At 42.4% G+C, this 19,058-nt stretch overlaps 3 protein-coding genes across 3 annotated transcripts; 1 reads left to right on the forward strand and 2 right to left on the reverse strand.

Annotated features, from left to right (window-relative positions):
- The first annotated feature begins 576 nt into the window (after positions 1–576).
- On the forward strand, positions 577–1,498 carry LOC117739244 (apolipoprotein A-IV-like). Its single transcript, XM_034545539.1, has 3 exons — positions 577–610; positions 690–837; positions 919–1,498. The coding sequence occupies exons 1-3, from the start codon at positions 577–579 to the stop codon at positions 1,496–1,498; spliced, it is 762 nt and encodes a 253-aa protein (XP_034401430.1).
- Positions 1,499–2,170: 672 nt separating this feature from the next.
- Positions 2,171–7,583, reverse strand: tomm40l (translocase of outer mitochondrial membrane 40 homolog, like). Its single transcript, XM_034544779.1, has 10 exons — positions 7,540–7,583; positions 6,027–6,244; positions 5,811–5,878; positions 5,530–5,622; positions 5,334–5,435; positions 4,354–4,459; positions 4,077–4,199; positions 3,906–3,982; positions 3,588–3,690; positions 2,171–2,972 (listed from the first exon to the last, which is right to left on the reverse strand). Exons 2-10 carry the CDS (start codon positions 6,241–6,243, stop codon positions 2,833–2,835), a joined length of 1,029 nt encoding a protein of 342 aa, XP_034400670.1. The 5' UTR covers position 6,244; positions 7,540–7,583; the 3' UTR covers positions 2,171–2,832.
- Positions 7,584–12,253: 4,670 nt separating this feature from the next.
- Positions 12,254–18,627, reverse strand: LOC117738713 (probable ATP-dependent RNA helicase ddx6). Its single transcript, XM_034544777.1, has 13 exons — positions 18,436–18,627; positions 16,248–17,325; positions 16,052–16,156; positions 15,554–15,683; positions 15,187–15,333; positions 14,990–15,084; positions 14,673–14,795; positions 14,167–14,295; positions 13,714–13,830; positions 13,565–13,628; positions 13,362–13,463; positions 12,814–13,033; positions 12,254–12,724 (listed from the first exon to the last, which is right to left on the reverse strand). Exons 2-12 carry the CDS (start codon positions 16,488–16,490, stop codon positions 12,819–12,821), a joined length of 1,470 nt encoding a protein of 489 aa, XP_034400668.1. The 5' UTR covers positions 16,491–17,325; positions 18,436–18,627; the 3' UTR covers positions 12,254–12,724; positions 12,814–12,818.
- Positions 18,628–19,058: the final 431 nt, after the last annotated feature.

Here is a 19,058-nt window from a genome sequence, read left to right on the forward strand (position 1 = left end):
AAACAAAACTTTAAAATCTCTTAATCTTGTTTCAAACAACCTATTGACGAGGGAACCGTCAATGACGGGTTTTTAGGACGCATTCCTTTCGCACTCAATAAGGTGATAATGATCCATGATATCAGCTCCCAAGACGGCAAAATCAATTAATGCAGCTTTAAGTGACATTTTTCGGCACATTCATTTGCTATATTTAAATCAAATTTATTTGCTACAACGTGAATACCCATTACTTAATATGCCAGAGAATATGGATGACAGAACAAATAAGGCTATGACACGTATTATGACGTGGAGTGACACCAGTGACAAAAATCTGTCCAGCAGGGCAACTAGAGAAGGACTTTACCCTTCAATATGGGTATAAAAAGGTCCTAACGGAGGTCTGCACAACACCAGTCATCGGACTCAGAGTGAAGAAGAGACAAGCTGCCTCTCTATAAAAGGTAAAATATGTTTACTATTAAAACACTTCATAGCTAAATACGAAATGTCATAGTATAACTTTAAAGTGACTTTTTTTTTTTTTTTAAATTGTACATTCATTTTCTTTTTCCACCAGAGCCAAATTCAATCATGAAGGTACTTGTGGTTCTCGCACTTTTCTCTGGTGAGTGGATTTCTTTCTTTGAAGTGAAAGTAAAACACAACTGGTCTGGGTTTCTACTAAAGCCTCCTTTTACCCACAGTCTGCAATGCCAACATCCTGTGGCAGGAGCCCAAGAGCAGTCTGGATTTGGTGAAAGATGCTTTCTGGGACTACGTTGCTAAAGCGACACTCACCGCAGAGGACTCCCTGACGCAGATCAGACAGTCTGAGCTGGGACAGGAAGTGAAGTAAGAGCGATGGAGGCTCGACGACTTTAGAAATATACCAGGAGTTTCGATTTAATAACTTTTCTCTTCTGTGTCCGTCAGTGTCGTGATCTCACAGAGCGCTGACACAGTGAATCAGTACACCAGTGCTCTGCGGACTCAGGTGGCTCCCCTGACCCAGGAATACATGACCCAGTTTACCCAGGAGGCCGAGCAGCTGAAGGCTCGCCTGGAGAAGGACCTGACCGCCGTGAGCACCAACCTGAGGCCCTACGGAGAGGAGCTGGTGGCTGAGCTCCAGAAGCAGGTGGAGGCACTGAAGAAGGACGCTGCCCCCTACGTCGAGGCCATGGACCCCGAGGCCCTGAAGGCCGTCCTGCTGCAGAAGAGCCAGGAGCTGAGGGGGCAGCTGGAAAAGAGCGTGAACCAGCTGCAGGCCCAGATGGTCCCCTTCAGCGAGGAGATGAAGCAGAAGATGGAGCAGAGTTTGGAGGAGTTTCAGAGGAGCATGGTCCCCCTGACCCAGAGCTTCGAGACCCAGCTGAACCAGAAAACCCAGGAGATCCAGCAGAACCTGGCTCAAAGAGGGGAGGAGCTGAGGACCAAGCTGGACACCAGCACCCAGGACCTGAAGGCTCAGCTGGCTGTTCTGTGGGAGTCCTTCACCAAGACCACCCAGTAAACCGAGGCCTCCGTCAGCCTCAAAGCCTCCACACACCCTAATATTTATTTCAATGTATATTTTACTAAATAAAAATTCTGACAAACAAGTTCAGTCTTTTAGTGTCTTAATTAGCATACAATACTTATTGTGATTCACACAATGAACATTTTTATATTAGAACTGTAAAATCAAAATGCAAATTCATGAATTTGAACGAAAACACAGACAATTTCATGTCTCCGTGAAACACTTTGTGAAAAAGTGATGAAACAAAGGAAGTACGTTCATAAGTTGTTTTTTCTAATGTGATTCTTTACCAGATTCAATAATGCATCTCACAAATCAAAGGAAATCACAGCCGAGGACAAATCATCTCTTAACCAATCCTTAATTTCCTAAATCTATTAAAATGCATACAGGGACAAAACATTTTTTACCTAATATATAAATATGTTCATATTTCTTATATACTTTTGTTTGCATCACTTATTTTCACTCTTGCCATAAACACGCCTTTAATGGATTTGTGACCACTGGCTAAACGGCACGTCACTGTCCTGGTTCAGGTCCGCGCTTCACACTAACTCACTCCCTTCACATTAACTCACTCTTCACATTAACTCACTCTTCACATTAACTCACACCAGCAGAGACGAGATCGACTGAAGAAAACGACCAAAGACGTGCAGGTTTTCTTTTTTTTGTAAGAAATGGCATTTATCAGTTTCCAAGAGGTATATACAGGTCATATATATACTGATCCATATGTATGTAACATAAAAAAGGCAACAAAACAAGTGATGATTGTGTGACATGGAGGGTCGGCTGGTAAACTGGTCTGTAACCAATGAATCCTCTTTAAACAAACAACGGTGTCATCCACTGCACGCCAAGACAGACTTTACAGTAAAAAAACTAAAACAAAAAACAAGAATAAAACTCAAGACTGGAGCGACAGGCACTGAACTCAGTGAGGAAAACTATGAGTTCTGTAATGTCTCTTCATGTGTTTCTACTGCCTACTGGTTTGTGTCGAGACTCCGCAGTCAACAAATTCCTGATCAATCACATCGTTTATTTCGCTTCGGATCATTCAGGCGGCGAATCGTACAGGATTAAACTCACTGGATTTGTATTTACCTCCCCCACTACCTTCTGAAACCAGTAACGCGATGAAGGCCGAATGGAGCGACAGATTGAAGTAGTGATGGGACGCGCGCACACGCGTGCACACACACACGCACACACACACACACACACACACACACACACACACACACACACACGCACACACACACACAGCGTTGTACACGGCGTCATCTGTCCGTTCTGCGGGCCGGTGACCGGCCGCTCTAACCGATGGTGATGCCAAAGCCGCACTGGAACTTGTTCTTCTGGTGGTTGAGGAAGGTGCAGAGGACCAGAGAGAGCGGCAGCGGGAGCAGCTTCTTTTCTAGCGTTGCTCCGACTACCCAGTTACTGTCTACTGAGCCTGGAGGGGGACAGAGCAGGACACGGCTTATACTGTATGCATGTTTACCTGTGTACTGCCCATACAAACACAGCAATAAAACATTAAAAGTACATCTTTCTGCAGAGGTGGAGCAGTAGAATGTATTTGTATACAGTGTATTTTATTTACTTTTAAGTATATTCTGATGTTTATTATAATTATACATTTTAGGAATTTTACTTAGTAAAGCAAATGACTCTAGAGTAGAGTATTTGTAGACTGCGGTATTACTACTTTTATTAAAGTAAAATATGAGCGTTTTTCTTCCATCACTGGTTTTCTGTGGTCATATGACGGTTTCTCACGCTCATGTGGTTTGCATATTTACATTCACGACTTCACTGCCAAAACACTAATGGCTCTTGAAGGAATAGTTCAATATTTTGGGAATATATAAGATATATTATATTTGTCACAGCTGTCTACAAACGTATGCGCAAACATTTCAGCTGCTGTTTTTAACATCCATCAACAGTGTAACAGTTTCCTTTGAAATCTGATTACAAACAATGGCTGCTACAAAAAAAGTAATGCTCCCTGTGCAGGAGGATCGCCACGGTGATGAATGTTTATGGAAGTGGATGCACGCCGTACCTTTAAACAGCAAATTAGCTTTCGGCACATCTAGCTGGTAGCCGAACGACACGCTGGTGTCCTGCATACGGGTGCTCGCCTCGTACTCCACGCCGAGCTGCAGCTGTGGGAGAGCGGAAGACCGGTTAGACCCTGAAGGCAGCGGGTTCATGAAGAACGCCAGGAGCGCGTAGCCACGTGCTGCCTTCAGTTCTAGAAGGACGGTGGCGTCGCTGCACAAGACGATGAGCTTTGTAACGTTAAGGGGATTATAAATCCCAGACTCTGCTCTTACAATCAAAAGCTGCTTGCGTTGTTTGTTAACGGAGACAAAGTTACCTGCTCGTTGGCTTTGTGATAGTATGACGCATGAGCTCCCGCTGAGCCGAGTGTCAACGTGGCGATGTAGTTGCTGCCTGCACAGAGGGAGTTCACGTCAGTACTGGATGAACCAAATGAAACAACAATAATCATAATTTCGGCCTCATTAAGCCTCTTCCTGCGCCTCACCTGTGTACCTGCCCACTAAAGAAACCACGGTGCCCTCCTCTCCCGGCCTGCGGTGGTAAACCAGCTCCCCTCCCAGAGCTAGAGCCGGCGTGATGGACTGGAGGTAGTGTGTTACGACAATACCTGACAGGTGGACAACAGCAATGAGCATGAGGAGTCCAGGTGAAGTCCGTCTTTTGGCTCAATTAGACAAACATTAAAAAAAACAATCCTAAAACATTTCAGGATAGAAAGTGAGTTCAGCCTTTGGGGGACAGGATGGGGACAGGAGACCTACCAGAGCCGACGAGGACATCGGGGTTTCCAAGAGTAACCGTCGCAGTGAAATCTTCTCCCTTAATCTCGGCGTCGCCTTGCCAGTTCACAAACTTGTTTTGTTGCGTCTGTGGACGTGACGCGTGGCAAAGTTAACATCACGGTCGGACTGATGTCAGATTTTAAAGGGCGACGCCCATATCTAGATTTCGGATTCATTTAAAATCAGCTGGTTGTCGGGTTTTAAAATCGACACACAACATAAACAAAACTTCTTCTTTTTTGGTTTAAGGGGAGACACTGCCGGAGAGTAAGGCAGCACATTCTATGACCACTTAGATTCAGACAATTATGATTTTTTTTGACGGAGTCAGGTATGCTGCCACTACTTTACCGCCGCATGGAGAAAGAAAAGGTCTGCTGTGTGGTTTCGGTTTGGGGCCTTCATCAGGGTCATCCAACGATGATGACGATGAGCTTGATGAAGGCCACAAGCTGAAAGGCTTTGGTCAAATCAATTAAGTTGTATACTGTAAATGGAGTTTTGACATTTTTAATTACAGGGGTGGGGGTTACATTTTATTTTTAAATACGCAAATGAGTCATGTATATATATTTTTTAAAGTGTCACGTTTTAGTAATAAAATGCTGTATAAATATAATATAAGAACAAACTCCTCCGTAAAAACCTGAAGAAAGAACAGAATGAAAGCGGAACGTTTGATATTTGAAGAGCTGCTGAATTTTGGATTTTGAGCGTCTCCCCTTAAGATGTATTGTAAAAAAAAAAAAAACCTGAATGCTGCTCTCTGGTGAATAAACTATGTATTGCACCTAAATCTGGTTCAACATAGCATTTCAGAACTACCGATTGGCCCAGATACCATATATCTGTGATAAACTAGAATCTGCCAGTTAACATCATCTAATAGAAAATAGAAACACATTATGTTTGGAACAGAAATTCGTTACACAAAAAGATCCAACAGGGGGAAACTTTACCTGAAAGGCCAGTTTGGATCGTACTCTGTTGGCGACTTGGTGGATGATCTGGGCGTTAAGGCTGCCACTGTTGTCCATGTCTCCAACCATGACTGGAAAAAACTGAACCAAAAAGCCAGCATTTGTTTTACGGTTCATAAAAAAAGAATATATACAGTTATAAAATACCTTTCAAGTCGACTTTACTGCAGCGTACCTCTGCCGGACCCATCTGCTTTGTTCCGACGTATGTAGCCCCGAACCTGTAGGTGGAATCTCCCGTGGTGCTCAGCAGCAATGTGTGATTCACCTTAAGAGGGTTTAGGAACAAATGAAACATTCACCATTTACACGTTTGAAATATACTTTCTCTGGTCAATCTTCAAGGAAAACTCAAGCTTTTGAGATGGAGGCTGTGTTTTGTTTATCAGCTGGTGAAAAAACTTTCCAGTTTGAGTGGGTAAAAGAAATGTGTGTGTAAAGAGAAACTCAACTGACCTGGAAGTGGTTGCTAAGTCCCTTGTTGACGAATAGCCTGACGCCCTCCATCTGCATCGGGAAAACCTCTGTGAAGAAAATCACAGATGCACTTAGATGCTGAACAGACACATAAAAGATAAAACCAAGTTATAAACCATTTAGTGTATTATTTGAGACGAGGCTTCAGAAGTCACACCACACTTCTCATGAGTGTCTTCAATTATCACCAGTCACCTTTGCACTTGCGATGGCACTCATCAAATGCACCGGGGTTGGGCAAGGGGGAGTCTGCCTCCTGCTCTTGTCCTGAGGCGGCCCCTATGGGGGGTAGAACTGGGGAGACCGAAGGCATCCCGAAGCCTGGCGGCACCGTCAACCCGGGGGCGGCGCCAATACCGCCAGAGGCGGGTGGCGGGGGGTTGGGGGAGCTGGCAGCCAAAACACTGCCCATTCTGGCAGAGAGAAGTCAGGAGAGGAAGCAGGAGAGTGTTTGGCTGTTAGCACCATAGAGTCTCAGCATCAACACAGGAGAAAAGTAACATAATGTCAGCTGACATACTAAGAGCTGTTAAGATGTAGGTAACTGCCACACTATACATAATCAATAATAGTGTCATTGATGCAGGCAGGCCAGATCATTTTTTAAAAAGTAGTTGAATTTAACATGTGTAAAGTTTGGGGACCCGCAAGAGACAATTTAATCTGAGAAGCAGGCGACAAGCTATCCTCTCAAAACACACATAAAACTACCCAATAGTGTCTGTCATTAGACTCTCCGTGCACGGTTAACACACTCTTTCAAAGCACACTTCGTCACGAAAAACATGTAATCACTGATGCAGTGCTCAAGCCCTGATCCCTGATCAGATAAGACTCAAAGTGCAGCTGTTGCAGCACAAAGAAAAGAGTGCACGTGTAAAACATTTTTTTTAATCAAATCAATAAGTTGATTTGTTTTTGGCACGGTTTACATTTTGGATTAACTTATTTCTTAGGTTGCTTCTTGGTCCCCTGAAATTACAAGTGACAATGTAGCATCATCATCATCCATTAATTGGTTTAATTACCTTAAATGACTGATAAAAGGGGACAATACCTGCATTTTCAGGCACTTTAACATTATTCAAACACCAAGTCGGTTAAACCCAAGCTCAACATCCAACACCTCATGTTGACCTGAACGCTATTTTAAAGTGAGAAACTGGTCATTTTGATAACTCCGATAACAAGAGCACAACACACACACACCCTGGTGACATCATTGGGGGGTTATTTTATCAGAAGTGTCCCTCCATTCAACATACTGTGGCACAGGCCTCGCAGGTAAACTAATCTTCACGTGCACCGTTACAGTAGGTGCAGTGCCCCTTTAACCTTTCACACAGATCATGTCCATTCATATGAAGTTAGAGCAGCTGAGAAAGGCCGGCTCGTGATAATGAACCATCACGTTGTGTGACGGAACTTGGTTTCTGCTGTCTGTGAGGAACTGCTCTCTGTATAAGACTTCGCTCATGTTTTGAATGAAAGCTGCTTCACCTACAAGCCTGTGTGAAATAGTTAGCTAAGCAAGCTAGCTTCCAACCAGCAGTTGACAGGTTTAAAACAAATGGTTGCTGCCAGTTTATTGAAACAAATATCACTTTGAGAGATTCAAACTGCTACAAAACAGATAATATCTTCATATATTTCCAGATAAGCCTTTTATTACGTAAAACACATAACCTAGCTAACGGTGGCTACTCACGTTGTGGTTTCCAGAGGACGATGCAGCCGGAAGTTAAATCCGGTCTCACCAAAGAAGAAGACGCGAGTAGCGCTCGGACCCCGCCTATTTTCTTAGGTTTCTTAGTTATGATTGGATGTCACAACATGACCCTGATAAATGATTGGCTGAAACGCCTGTCGGTAAATTATTGTACCAGAAGTAACGACTGCTCAAAGACTATTGGCTCCTGGGAGTCTAGCCCGTTGCAGAGGGGCTGGATGTTTAAGTCTGAGGTTATTGATTGGTGGAGAGCAGCAGACAGCCGAGCGTGGGATGTAAAATGTTATAAGAGGAATACCTTCAAGGTCAAAAGGCAGCCGGACGGTTTTGTATGTTGCAACCTTCTCAAAAAGCCTTTATTTTTTTAGCCGACACACAACACCATCTCTTTAGACACAGCAGCAGCTTTCAGGGGCCACAGCCCTGCCGTTTTTACTGTAAGCACGTATTATGTGGTAGTGTGCACACCTGTGTACCATAAACATTATATTTGTGTCATTCCTTATGAATATTGTCAATAAATTAATTTATTGACCACTAATTACCAGAAATCGTAGTTCTGTTTGTCTGATTTCTATGTTTTCAAATGGTCCGGGAAGTACTTCCTGGAACTATCTGAAGTCTACGCGAGTCATGTGACCAACAAGCATTTTGAACTTTCGTTGAGGTCTTGAACGGCTCTGCTGGATACAAGGGAACGTATTATTAGGAGTGGAACACTGCTAATTAGTTATTAATATTGTGCAGATATGATGGATTGTCCTAAATATATATTTTGTAAAATATGAAACAGATTAAATTTCGACGTAGGGCCCCTTTAAGGCCACAATATTATATAATTAAACAGGACCAAGTTGATATTGTCCTCAACATTACAGCCATTTTGCATCTAAAAGAATATTCCTTCCTTCTATCCTTCCTTCCTTCCATCCAAACAAACAAACAAACAAACAGAGAGACTTGACTGCACTAGTATTTAAAATGTCCTTAAAAAAAAAAAACGTTACAAAGAGCACAACTTTTGGGGCTCCAGGGCTGGGATCCACAAAGTAATGAAAAAACCAGCTCCGTCTTATCCCACCATGGCTAAGGACTACCTATCCCTGGTCAGAGATTTCACTAATTAGTACACAACATTCAAAAACATTGTTTTAGTCCTATAAGGCTGGCAGACCATGCATTTGTGTAAACAATAAAATAAAAACACCAGCCTGCGTAAATTCCAAATCAATTTATTGAATGTTATAACCCCTGCAAGTATTTCCAAATTACAACAGTAGAGGACAGAGTGATCAACACAAGTGGATGGAATACCTTGTGCCTCTCCAATGCATTTTGGAAGGAAAGAAAAACAAACAATAATTACTTTCTTCTTCCTGGTACCACCAGATAGTAACTGAGTTTCATTCTAATGGTATGAGAAGGAAATCCTGGGACAGTGAAGGAGGGAAATTAACAGACATCCAAAAACATGGAGTCTGGTTTTAGGTCATTACAATTGAAGTCCACAAATTATGCAACTCACATTGTAATTATGCAACTCACATTGGGCTGAACATCATTTTGGGAGCAGCAGGGGCACCAATAAGTAGAGTGAACTCAAATACAAAAGGGAGTTGTTTTTTTAAAAAGAAAATTTAAAGTATGAGACATCAAACCGAACAAACAGTTTTGCGAGCCAAATTAGAATCATACTGCATTACCACTCCTTATCCACGTTGTAGACAAACTGCAATCTCAACTTTATCCTCAGTTACATAAAATAAAATAAAAATGTAAGCGCCAAGCACCACTGTTTTCTGTCCATGTTGCAGGGGAAATACAACTGAGACTTAACCCTCAGCTTACTACAGCAATTCTGCCGAGGTCAACTTTAAGTTTGGCTGAATTAGCCTGAAGTGTGGGCGAGTCTTCATTAGTGCAGCAAATCAAGAGATCCAATTCCATTTGGCTACGCACAGTACAACTTATGGGCAGTTCAGCCACTAATACCTTCTTTTTTTAAACAAAAGGTCAAGAAGATCCCACCAATTTAGAATTTGCCAAATCCCAGAACTGCCATTTAATATCCAAATCCTCACCCTTTTATTTTAAAGTTACCCTTTTTAAACAAGTTTGACAAATAACCCCCCCCCCTACGCACTTCTGTCCCCACAGGCCAGAGCACGCGCACACACACACACACAAAGACGTCTCGACACCACCAGATGACGTCAACAAAGAACAAAACAAATAAATCAACGAGTCCCTCCACAACATTAAGGACTGCATTCGTCATGAGCTCCTTTGTGATGCACGACGCGAGCCGGTCAGAGTCGTAGCTCCAGTCATCAGCTGTGTGATGACACTGCCATCAGGACGGGTAGAACATGGGCGGGAGCGACTAACAGTTGAATGAAGTTGGAATAAATGGTTGAGCGTTTTGAGAGACAATTCCTGGGATGAAGTCTAATATTTAGTTAATAATGACTGCCTAAGGCATTTATAATTTATATGGTGTAAAGTCCACAACTATCCCCACCAGGTCTCGATGGGTTCAGCTAGAGATCCTCGTCTATTCTTTGCTGGTATTTGGGTCACAAAGGACACGATGGAATGACCGTAAGAGACATGACGATGAAGAGGGACATTGACAGGAGAAGAAAACAAAAGTAAAGTGAGATTTGAGTCCACAGACTGAAGCTCTTGGAGGAAGAGGGCGATGGAAGAGGAGAAACAAAAGATCCTGTCCCTGACACCTGTAAACATCCTCCACACTGATATTGAAGACGTCGCTCGCCCAAAAACAGTCAAGTTTGCACATGAAAACATTAAATAGCTACGCTTCCATGCAGCCACAAACTGTTAAACTTCCACATTACCACACTCACTCTCTCCTGCTCACACACACACTCTCCTGCTCACACACACACTCTCCTGCTCACACACACACTCTCCTGCTCACACACACACTCTCCTGCTCACACACACACACACACACACACACACACACACACACACACACACACACACACACACACACACACACACACACACACACACACACACACACACACACACACACACACACACACACACACACACACACACACACACACACTTTTGGTTTTGCTTCAATGTAAATTCTGAAAATATATTCCAAGGAAAAGAGAAAAAAAAAGAACTCCGCTCATGAAGCAAAATATTTGAATTTTTTTTTTCAACTAGTGTAAACAATGAATAATTTACAATTTGGTTTCCTAAAAAAATTATTCATAACACCTCGTATAAAGATTGCCCTGGTGGAAAATGGATCGAGTTGCTGGAAAAGAAAAAAGACAAAAAGCACTTTGATCGTCCGTCACACAAACACGGAACAGGTTCAAGAAGATCAACGTGCTCAAACGCTTTCCTGAAACTCTCTCCAGTATAACGTAACACTCTCTGGCACTTAAAACAAAGAAAACTAGGTGTTGTGTACTCGAGAGAAAGAAAAAAAAAAATCAAAGCTTTTGTATTTGCTTTAAGTACCAGAGAGACAAAGATTCAAGACGCCCAGAGAGCATCTGATAAAACACTTGGCTCCGGATAACCCCCCCCTTCCACAAGTACCCTGTGCTCATAGACCCTCCCTCCCCTCTTCAAACTGCTTTAAGCAACATCAAAAATAAATCTTAAAAAAGCAAAAATACTCTCTCTCACCGTTAATGACGCTCTGTAAAAAGGAGGACAAAAACAAAGAAGTCACAGCTGCCTGTTCAGAGATGCTACAATTTAGCTTTCAAAAAGCACGGAGCCCACCCCTCGCACGTTTAGAATTAGGAAACATAGCTGTGCTGGGGGAACAAAAGAGAAGGAAACTAAATAAAAAGAGATATCGCTGCTGCAGCAGAGAGAACAGACGTTTCTAGTTATAGTAGCAGTTCAATTGCAGGTCAACGCGGTCCTTTCCACACCGAGTGGACTCCCCGCTCCTCGGCCCATGAAACCAGTTCATATCCAGCACAGCGTTTCAGAAAGCCAAAGCCCGAAGAGGAGTTCCTCGTGCAACAGCAGCGATACGACTCAAGAGCTTGGCATTGAGAGTATTCACATTGGCAACTAATACATTCACCAACTTCCATTTTGTCACGACGGGGCTGAGAAAGTTTTTCCTCAGTATTTGGGGAAAAAAATGCTTGAGTAAATAATACCAATTTCTAGATGAAATTGACTCGTAAGCGGCCTGCAAAAAAAAAAAAAAAAAGGAACAAAATAAATAGTAAATTCAAACTATTGTATTGCACCAACTTCTGACAAAAACTATTTATCCCTCGGACCCGCCAAATACTCAAGTTGTGTACCAGCTCAGTGACGGCAGACGTTGGTATCAAAGCTGTTCTGAACCAGCCGCTGCAGGCTGCTCCTCCCCCAACTTCCATGAATCAGTGTGGGGGGGTTCGTGTCTCGAGCGGTCTGCTCGTAGTAACGCTGCTGGGGTACTATTCGTAGTGAAAGGGGGGAAACAGTCACGCAGTATTTAAATAAAGCTGCCCTTATTTTATTTCTTCATTATTGCAACGTTCACATTCAAAATAAACGTTCACATTCAGGATGGTTGTTTTTTTCTTTTCTTTAAAAAGGAGTCCGAGCTGTGTTACTACACACACACACACACACACACCTGTAAGCAGGAGAGAGTGTGTGTGTGTGTGTCGTCTTTTTTCCCCTTGCATAATGGATGTTTAAATAAACTTGGGTTACTATTAAAGTCATCTTATTTGTGCTCGTACTCTGCTGCCTGACAGAAGACAGCAGGCTGTGAATGGATGAGTGCACATGGAGTAAGTAAGGCACTTGAGTGACGACAGTGTGAAGTGGACCGGTGGGAGTGCACCATGGGAACGTTAAAACGGCCTCGCTGCCGACGGCGGCTTCACAACCGCTTTGATACTCTGCTGCCTGCGTTTAACAAACACTAAGCTCATACGCACAGTCCAGTCTGGGGTTGGTGCAAAACAATATGGTTTCTCAATTCATTATGAAAAAATAAACGAGGCAGCTCTTTGTGGAAAAGATAAAGAAATGCTTAGAAAAACCAAAAGAAAAGCGCCTTTACGTCCATTCGACGGGCTCTGGGAGAAACATGGAACTGAAGAGTTGCCTGTGTGTAAGTGAAGATGCCGATGCAAAAGTCCGTAGCGTCCTGGAGGGGAAGAAAAAAAAAAAAAAACTCTGGTTAGGAAGACGATTCTCACATTTGTTAATGCAATAAAAGTCGACAAATCATCTCGCCTGTTTTAGGCCCTGTCCTGTTGGCGTCCTGGTTTCTCCTCGATCTCCTCCACGTCGCAGTCGGCGCCGGACGTGTGGAACTCGGCCACGTAGAGGCTCTTGTCGATGCTGCTGGGAATGGGCTTGATGTCGGTCACCAGCTGGTCCTCGATGGCCTTTAGGTTGAAGCGGTCCTCTGATGTGATCAGGTTGATGGCCAAGCCCAGGTGACCGAACCTCCCTGAAAGAATAGAGTCAAGAATCACCGTCTTCTCACCATCTCATTTAGTTCATCTATTCCGGGAGTTAATCCTTGAATGAAAAAACTATTCAGATCCTGTTGAGTGTCCAAAGATTTTCAAAGTAAGAGGCAAACCGTGCAGATGGTGTACTTAAGTCATCCCACAGGACCAAATGGTACACTTCCAGCACAACACATTGCATCAAGCATTCATTTGAACAACTTCTATTTAAACTAGCGGCCGATTCTTTGTGCGTTTGTATTTCTTTAAATCAAAATTCCACTTTCTTTTCTTCTTGAGTGAGGCTTTCAAATAATAACAACCTACCTGATCTTCCAATACGATGGAGGTACGTCTCAGCATTCTTGGGAAAGTCAAAGTTGATGACTACATTGACAGCTTGGATGTCAATACCCCTGGTGAAGAGATCTATGGAAGAAATTGGATTTCAATCTCTGATGACCTTTGTGGCTTTCTGGCATTAAACAAAAACAAACAATATAAAACAATTGTATACAACAGAAACTCACCAGTGCAGACCAGGTTTCTGCACAGTCCATTTCTGAAGTCATGAAACACACGGTTTCTGTATTCCTGAAAACAAACAAGATGTCAAAATGCTGCAAAAGAGGCCATTTAAAAAATAAATAAAAATCCTTCAGTTGTTTCTTGTCCTCACCTGCATCATCTTGGCGTGGATGTAGAAGCAGGAGTAGCCCAGCTGAGTGATCTTCTTGGCCAAAAGCTCCACCCTCTGAGTGGAGTTACAGAAGATGATCGACTGGTTGATCTGAAGCTGTGAGGGGGAGAGGTTATAGATCACTACAACTAAGACCATGTGTCTCGCGGTTCTGATCAAATTGCTAAATTGACCAATTTACTGTTGAAAAAGAGGAACTGTGGCAGGTTGTTAGATAAGTTAAATTCCACACACTGGGATGCAACCTTAAAAAAAAAATAAGGTCAACTAGATGGTTCATCCACTACAAATGCACTGCTGCATTATCATTATGATAAAGTAAAACACAAAGAGGTTAAAAATATTCTCCCACAGAATTCTGAGGAGAATGCTGTGGTGCAGTACATTACAGTAAAACGCATGGCTGGTGAATATATAAAAGTAGTCAGTTACCCTGGAGAACAGTGTGTTGAGGCAGTGGACTTTCTGCCTCTCCGTGACGTAGGCGTAGTATTGAGTAATGCCCTTAAGAGTCAGCTCCTCCATCAGGTTTATCTCGTAGGGTTTCTGAAGATGCTTGGCCTGCAGGAAGGACAACGCAGGGAACACAATAGTTTAGAGGGAATTTTAAAACTCAGATCGTAGAATTATTACAAATGTACAAGCATGGAGGACCTCTAGTTTGTTTTGTTGAATATTAATCTCTTAACAGTTAAATATATCAGAACAAAGTACACATATAGTTTTCTTTTAAATAAGTCAGCATTCCAAAACGCAGTAAAAAGTCTTTGAATCAATTACATCCTGCGACTGTTGGCCGAGATGCTCTCGACAAAGAGCGCAGACGAACACAAACACAGATCTGAGAACAGCTAGGTCTGCAGTGGGAGCCGAGCGGTGCCAAGTGGCCCCGAGCCACCGGGCTGGCCGAGTGGTGCAGCAATTAGCCGACTACCCACCATGAACTTCTGCACGCTGATGGGAAAGGTTGCGGAGTAGAGCAGGATCTGCCTGTTCTTGGCCAGGAAGCTGATGATATCCTCGATGAGCACCACGAAATCCTGAGACAGCAGCTTGTCGGCCTGAGAGGAAACGGAGACAATTCAACATGAAGCAGGCGGCGCTCCGGTGTGGAAAAACTGACTGATTTCGATAAACGAGGAATGACAGATTTGTAAAAAAAAAAATTTTAAATAATAAAAATGATAGAATTGAGAAGCATTAGACTTTATACTGCTTATGGGCAGATGTCTTCATATTTCTTGTTCCCGTTTACCTCGTCCATCACCATTATTTGGACTCTATCCACCTTTGCCACTCCCTTCTTTATCAAGTCCAGGATCCTACCAGGCGTGGCGATGACAACATGCACTGATGTGGAAATGGGAAGGAAAAGGTGAAAACAATTCAATATGTGTATCCTTATATTTGTAGTACACACTTTCCATGAAGTCAGACAGATTGGCTCCTTACCGGTCTCATCCAGACGCATGATGTCATCTCGCAGGTTGGTGCCCCCGGTGGTGGCCATGACTTTGACTCCCCCCAGGTGTTTGCTGATCTGGATGGAGATCTGGCTCACCTGCAAAGCCAGCTCACGGGTGGGAACCATGACAAGTGCTAGGGCATACAACATAAATACAAAAAAGTACTGGTTACAAATATGGTTACTGGTAGAAAGATTTACAAAGAAACAGCTTCCAGACAAGAGAAAAGATCATAATAGGAGGGTCCAGGTAACGTAGTGAGGGGCAAGGAAGATGGAGAGTAAACCAAATGAACGAGGGACAACGGCGACGTTGAGAGGATGGGTGACTGTATAAAACATGCAGTGTCTCACCCTGTATGTGGTCCTTTTTCAGGTCTATTCTCTCCAGCAGTGGGATGAGATAGGCTCCACTTTTCCCTGTTCCGTTCTTAGCCCGAGCTAGAATGTCCCGTCCAGACAGGGCGATGGGAATGCTCTCCTCCTGGAAGGAAAAAAAAAGAAAAAGAGTACATTATCTTTAGTCTCATTCTGTGACTAATGTAGTCATAATGCTGCAACAGAGAGCTCATCTAAATGAGGACTTGTTCCCATTGGATTGCATAAGAAGACCTTTTCATTCAAAAAAATGAAGATGTAAACTATGACAATCCAAATACACTTTTACCGCAATACAGTGAGCCCAAAAAAAGATTCCAACAATATATTTGCAAGGCAAACTCCTTAAGGCAATAGCCATGTGCGATCCCAGTCCTTTAGAGGTTAGGATGCATAGCCAAAAACTGCAACACCACGAACAAATTAGGTTAATCTGGCAAGAAAATACAATTTTACATAACAAAAAAGCCATACCTGGATAGGGGAAGGTTTCTCCCAGCCCATCTCAAAGATGCCCATCAGGAGTTCTCTTTTGAGACAGTAATCTTCAAATTCATTCCCCTTAGTGGACGTCACATCCTACAGTAGACACAGAGCAGTTAGGATGACAGCAGAATATCAGCTTTAAGACTCAGTGAGAGGAGACAAACCGCTATCGAGCTGGACTCACTGAGGTTTTGACCCTGTTGTCTTTGGGTGGGAGCTTTAGGCTCTTTTTCCAGTCATCTCCAAACTTGATGCCTCCTCCTTCCTGAGCAGCACCGCCGACTATCTGGGGTGCACCCAAAGCCTTTCCTAGAGTTGTGGGTGCTGGCTGGACTGAAGCTGATTTGGTCTGTCCTCTGAGCTGCCCATTCTGCTTGTTCAGTCCCATGACGATCGGGCCAACGTTTTCTGTTCTGGCGGTTGCCATTTTGTCCCGTTTTCCTTGCTTTTGTTTTTTTTTCCTTCTTCAAAAGTATTAGATTTTTGCCTCTTAGATTTTTCTTTTTTAAAATTCTCTTCAAAAGTAAAAAAGTTTAATAAAGCATTAACAAACAATATTCTCTATTCTTTTTAAGTCCAAAGCTTTCACAACTGAAGTCAATTGGTAGTATTTACATATACACATGTAAGTGCAGTTCGGTCCCCTTCAACAAAAGAGTGACTGACTTACAGGAACAAAAAAAAGAAAAACACGTTTTTACACAAGAGCTCTTCAAAATGAAGAGAAATTTGCATTCATATGCATGTATATACTTGCCCACAATATAGAAAAATTATATGTGAACAAGTATCAAAGCGGTTCAAGTCCTGAAATAGAACAACTAAGGCAATCTGAACTTGGGGAACAGCCTCTTCAATATAATCTTAGTTCAATGCTTAATTCTAAATTGAACAACATTTCCTCTTTCCACTTTGAGTCCATAGAGTTGCTCAATATCCCTGTTCTTCCTGTTCTTCTGTTTTCCCCAATATCCTATAGTCTGGAATGCTCTGTTTGTTTCCACTGGGTGTGGATATGTCGCTCCAGTGTGAGAAAAAAAAAACCTGGATCCTGAATTCACAGATACAAAGGGGGTTTCTAGTCCAAAGCCAAAAAGCTTTTCACCCCTTTTGAGTCCTCAGTGTGCGCTTCCTTTCTCCTCCAGGTGTTCGACTCTCTCCCCAGACACCGCAGGTCTTCCGGTCGGTGTGTGAAGTGTGTGAGTGCGGCTGTGATCAACCCGCTACCTCCTCAAAGTCAGCCAACAACTCAAACTTGTAACCTAATAAAAAAAAAAAAATAGAACAATTTAAATCAAACTCTTCATTAGAGATTGGCAGAATAATCGGTTTGGATGTGGAGAATTTTTTTCAAACTATTCTTATTGATATGCCAACGGCTGCCACATGACATACCACGGCTTTACAGAGAAGCTTCATACACATGATGATGACGTGTATATATACACATGATGATGACGTGTATATATATATATATATATATATATATATATATATATATATATATAATATAAAGAGAGAGAGAGAGAGAGAGAGAGAGAGAAAGCGAAAGCAATAGCAAGCTATACTGACAGGCGCACCTTTGATAAACACTACGCCAGAAATGAGCGAGAGGCTTTAATTAACAGCTCATTTGCTAATTGCACAGGTGAACTTGCCAGGTGTCAATCTTCTGAGGCCGATTAGCGAAGCCCAAACTGACAGGATTTAAAATAAGACTGGCCTACAGTAAAGACTCTAGGTTGAGTGAGGTCAATCAGATCATTACAGTATCATTAGTCAAGAACTGCAAGTCGGTCAAAGTCGCTCCAAACAGCTGGCTTTCAGTTAATTTACTTCGGCTAGCTTGAACTCGTCGGCTCGTATTGATCGGATTTTCATTCAGATGACCGTCAAGTTATTCTTGTTATTTCCAAACTATTTCGGTAATACGGTTAACGTTTACCATTATTAATTATGAAGTAGTCCAACCATATGTGTAGCTGTGTTAGTTTTTACTAATGTCCCTTAATAAAATCAATAACGTAACGTCTTAGGTGAGACAACATGACGTTGTTGGGCTAACGTTCCCAAAGCTAAGCTCTAAGCTAACCAACCTCTAAGCTGTTAAAACAGAGGGTTTTAATGAGCTTTTAAATAACCAAATATGACAACATACGTGTTAAGTATGGCGACTATAGAGTTACATGTCGTAGACGTAGCATTATTATGAAATTGATTGATAGTCATATATGGCACAATTAGCACGCTCGGTAGCCTCGGGGCTAATCTAACTCAACAACTCCTCTCGCTAACGTTAGCTGTGAGCTAGCTCTCAACAACTCGGATGTTTTTAACGGGAATCGGACGGTTCCGTGTCACCGCAAACGTACCTTAGTTCCTTTGTTATTTTTACAAGGTGTATTCAGTGTGCGGTTGATGAACTGCTTCCTTTACAATCCCCTTTATTAACTGATTTTTACTTGAAATAAATCTCCTCTATTGTGTTTCTTCCTTTAAATCAACATGGTCGCCTTCTTCTTCGTCTTCTCTTCCTCGGTGCCTCTCTCCAGTTTATGACACGTGACCCTCTGCGGAGCTGCTGCCACCTGCTGTCACACCTGGTTACGGCACAGATTATTTGGTACTGTCGATGGTCCGTTTCAAAAGAAACTTGTATTTTCATGGAAACATTCTCAATTAAATACCAGACCATTTAAAAATGTCAGTATTTACGAAGGTATTAGTAAATATGATGTTGTATTTACCTTTCTGGTATTCTAAAACGGTATGATAGAGTTATAATATTTCAAACCGTTTTTATATCATTCAAAAATGTCTTCTTCGACACTACAGCAACATAATACATTATGTATTTGGACATTATGTTAACATTGGACATTTACTTTTCTGTTGTAATGCGCACGTGAAGCTAATGCACCGTGAAACCAAACCTTTACACTACGTCACTTAACCACATCCAATCACATTTCTTCCTCCGTTTCTCTGAGCCAAT

This window comes from Cyclopterus lumpus, chromosome 11 (assembly GCF_009769545.1).
Source record: "Cyclopterus lumpus isolate fCycLum1 chromosome 11, fCycLum1.pri, whole genome shotgun sequence".
NCBI lineage: Eukaryota > Metazoa > Chordata > Actinopteri > Perciformes > Cyclopteridae > Cyclopterus > Cyclopterus lumpus.

What these genes read in the sequence shown, in the direction of transcription:
- tomm40l (XM_034544779.1), bottom strand. Translation starts at nt 6,243, where the DNA reads ATGGGCAGTGTTTTGGCTGCCAGCTCCCCCAACCCCCCGCCACCCGCC. An exon ending in GTGCCATCGCAAGTGCAAAG is followed by an intron (nt 5,879 to 6,026) that starts GTGACTGGTGAT and finishes TTTTCTTCACAG; the next exon opens with AGGTTTTCCCGATGCAGATG. An exon ending in AGCAGATGGGTCCGGCAGAG is followed by an intron (nt 5,436 to 5,529) that starts GTACGCTGCAGT and finishes TTTTTGGTTCAG; the next exon opens with TTTTTTCCAGTCATGGTTGG.
- LOC117739244 (XM_034545539.1), top strand. Translation starts at nt 577, where the DNA reads ATGAAGGTACTTGTGGTTCTCGCACTTTTCTCTG. An exon ending in GGTTCTCGCACTTTTCTCTG is followed by an intron (nt 611 to 689) that starts GTGAGTGGATTT and finishes TTTTACCCACAG; the next exon opens with TCTGCAATGCCAACATCCTG. An exon ending in GAGCTGGGACAGGAAGTGAA is followed by an intron (nt 838 to 918) that starts GTAAGAGCGATG and finishes TGTGTCCGTCAG; the next exon opens with TGTCGTGATCTCACAGAGCG.
- LOC117738713 (XM_034544777.1), bottom strand. Translation starts at nt 16,490, where the DNA reads ATGGCAACCGCCAGAACAGAAAACGTTGGCCCGATCGTCATGGGACTG. An exon ending in ACAACAGGGTCAAAACCTCA is followed by an intron (nt 16,157 to 16,247) that starts GTGAGTCCAGCT and finishes TGTCTACTGTAG; the next exon opens with GATGTGACGTCCACTAAGGG. An exon ending in CCATCGTATTGGAAGATCAG is followed by an intron (nt 13,034 to 13,361) that starts GTAGGTTGTTAT and finishes CTATTCTTTCAG; the next exon opens with GGAGGTTCGGTCACCTGGGC.